Source organism: Sinocyclocheilus anshuiensis, unplaced genomic scaffold, assembly GCF_001515605.1.
Source record: "Sinocyclocheilus anshuiensis isolate Anshui unplaced genomic scaffold, SAMN03320099.WGS_v1.1 scaffold985, whole genome shotgun sequence".
NCBI classification, from domain to species: domain Eukaryota; kingdom Metazoa; phylum Chordata; class Actinopteri; order Cypriniformes; family Cyprinidae; genus Sinocyclocheilus; species Sinocyclocheilus anshuiensis.
The window spans coordinates 656,400-658,939 of NW_015557117.1; the positions used below are offsets into that span (position 1 = coordinate 656,400).

General features: G+C 35.4%; 1 protein-coding gene across 1 annotated transcript in view; it reads left to right on the forward strand.

Moving 5' to 3' along the window:
• Positions 1 to 2,540, forward strand: part of LOC107677749 (influenza virus NS1A-binding protein homolog B-like) — a 22,710-nt gene that overhangs the window by 3,973 nt on the left and 16,197 nt on the right. The window contains exons 4-6 of the mRNA XM_016472766.1: positions 961 to 1,133; positions 1,261 to 1,336; positions 1,418 to 1,591. Coding sequence (XP_016328252.1) covers positions 961 to 1,133; positions 1,261 to 1,336; positions 1,418 to 1,591 — 423 coding nt within the window. The remainder of the gene's footprint in view (positions 1 to 960; positions 1,134 to 1,260; positions 1,337 to 1,417; positions 1,592 to 2,540) is intronic.

The window sequence follows — 2,540 nt, forward strand, 5'->3', positions numbered from 1 at the left end:
TTCTGTGATGGCAAAGCTGAATTTCCAGCAGCCATTACTCCAGTTTTAAGAAACATTTCCTATCATCCTCAGTGTGGAAAACAGTTGTGCTGCTTAAAGGGGTCATATGATGCGATTTAAATTTTTCCTTTCTGTTTGGAGTGTTACAAGCTCTTGGTGCATAAAGAAGATCTGTAAAGTTGCAAAGACTAAAGTCTCAAATCCAAAGAGATTTGCCACTGACGATTCAAATGCGAGTTTTGAGCAGTGTAGAGTAGGGCTTGTTGTTTGTCATTTCTCCGATCACAAATGCAGACATGGTTTTATGTTTACGCGTAAAAAGACAGTATAAGTCATTATAATCCATAATTACGTCCCCACTGGATGCAACAAATGCCTCGTTTATAATGGGTTTTAATGTTTTTGTTTCGTCGCTCCGGCCGGACAGGGCATCACAATATGGTAAGCGGCATAACATTTCCGTCACACGCTTGAGGTATTTGGCCAATCACAACACACTGGATAGCTGGCCAATCAGAGCACACCTCGCTTTTCAGACCGATGAGCTTTGTAAAAATCGACGCGTTTCAAAAAGGCGGGGCATAGAGGAGAAACAATAATGTACAGTATGTGGAAAATAATGTGTAATATGTTTTTTTAACCTTAAAACGCATAAACCCATTTCATTACACCAAATGCACAAAATAATGTTCTTTTTAGCAACATCATATGACCCCTTTAATATTTTTCTGGAAAACGTATCACGGGTTCCAGAAAAATGAATATAAAGTTTAAAAGAACAGCATTTATTTGAAATAGAAATTATTTGTAACATTATAAATGTTTTTACTGGCACTTTTAATCAATTAAATGCATCCTTGCTGAATAAAGTATTAATTTCTTATACTTTTGAACTGTAGATAAAGGCTCTCTTTAGCACAGATCTGTACTTACAAAATGTTTATAATGGTTCTTCTGCAGGTCTGTGGACATGAACTGATGGCCCATAAGGCTGTGCTGGCCTGCTGTAGTCCTTATCTATTTGAGATTTTCAACACTGACTCTGAGCCACATGGTGGGGTTTCGCTGGTAAAATTTGATGACCTCAACCCTGATGCTGTGGAAACCTTGCTTAACTATGCCTACACAGCCCAGTACATATAGTTATCTTTACTCTTAACTTTTTTTTTTCTTTTCTTTTTTTACGTATACTTATCTTTACACATTGATTATTTCAAGGACATACAGGTTTCATATATTCTCATAATCTCCTGTTAACAGACTGAAGGCAGATAAAGATCTGGTTAGAGATGTGTATTCTGCAGCAAAGAAGCTCAAATTGGAGAGAGTCAAACAGGTATGTACAGGCATTTACATGGTAGTTCTCTCATGTATACACTACTGTACAGTGCCCTGATCTCCTGAATCCTGTTTGCAGATCTGTGGAGACTACCTACTATCAAAAATTGACTCGCAAAGTGCCATTTCATACCGCAACTTTGCTAGTAGCGTGGCTGATGGGCGGCTTCTGGGCAAGATTGATGCTTTTATACAGGACCATCTTCAGGAGATTTCAGAACAGGATGACTTCCTTAAACTTCCTCGACTGAAAGTATATAAATAAATAAATAAATAAATGGACTTCCTTAGACTGAAAGTATATAAATAAATAAATATATATATATATATATATATATATAATATAATATATATAATATAATTAATATATAACTTTATATATAAATAAGTACTATGAATGCACGGGCCTAAAACATTATATCTGAAGACGTCTAAAAAGTTTATCTCATTATCCCTGAGAGACAATATGGAAAATGAATCCATTGTAGAGATTTAGAATAGTATAACTTGTGCAATGAGTTGATTAAAAGCAGGATTGAGTGACCAGAAATAAAACAAACTTTAATTCAACAGCTATCTTAAGGTTGTTTGAGAAATTTTCATTCACGATTACTAGATTATTTTGAACCCTGCATGTAAATATAGAAGAAATACTAAGATTGAAGTCTGAAACTATAATAAAAAGATTATATAAGAAATATTATTACATAATAGAAAAGTATTTGTAGTATTCTTAGATAAGCATAGGTAGTGCATTGCTGCTTGCTCTTTTCTTGCAACGAAGAACTGCTTTACTAAAAATAGAATGGAAGAGATGCTGTTGTCAATCAGTGAGATTTTTAGCATTGAGACACCATTGACAAACATGGTTGAACATAAAGAGCAGATTGCTCAAACACACTTGGAATTAGAATTAATAAAAGTTCTCTTGAGTGTTCAAATTACAGAAGGTTTCTGGAACGGTGCCTTGAAGAATGGAAGAGACGAGAGGAGAAAAAGCAAAGACACGGCAGCACAGAGAAGGAGAGAGAGTGGCTGAAAGGCATTCAGCCCCCCCAACAATGAAAGTTGACACTTCTGAGAAATCGCTACAGGAACAAGACTGACTTGATACAGGAAAAGGTGAAACTTTCACTTGAGACTTTTCCTGAAAACAAAGAAAGCATCAGGAGATGTAAAATCGTGGTAGGAATCAACAAAAA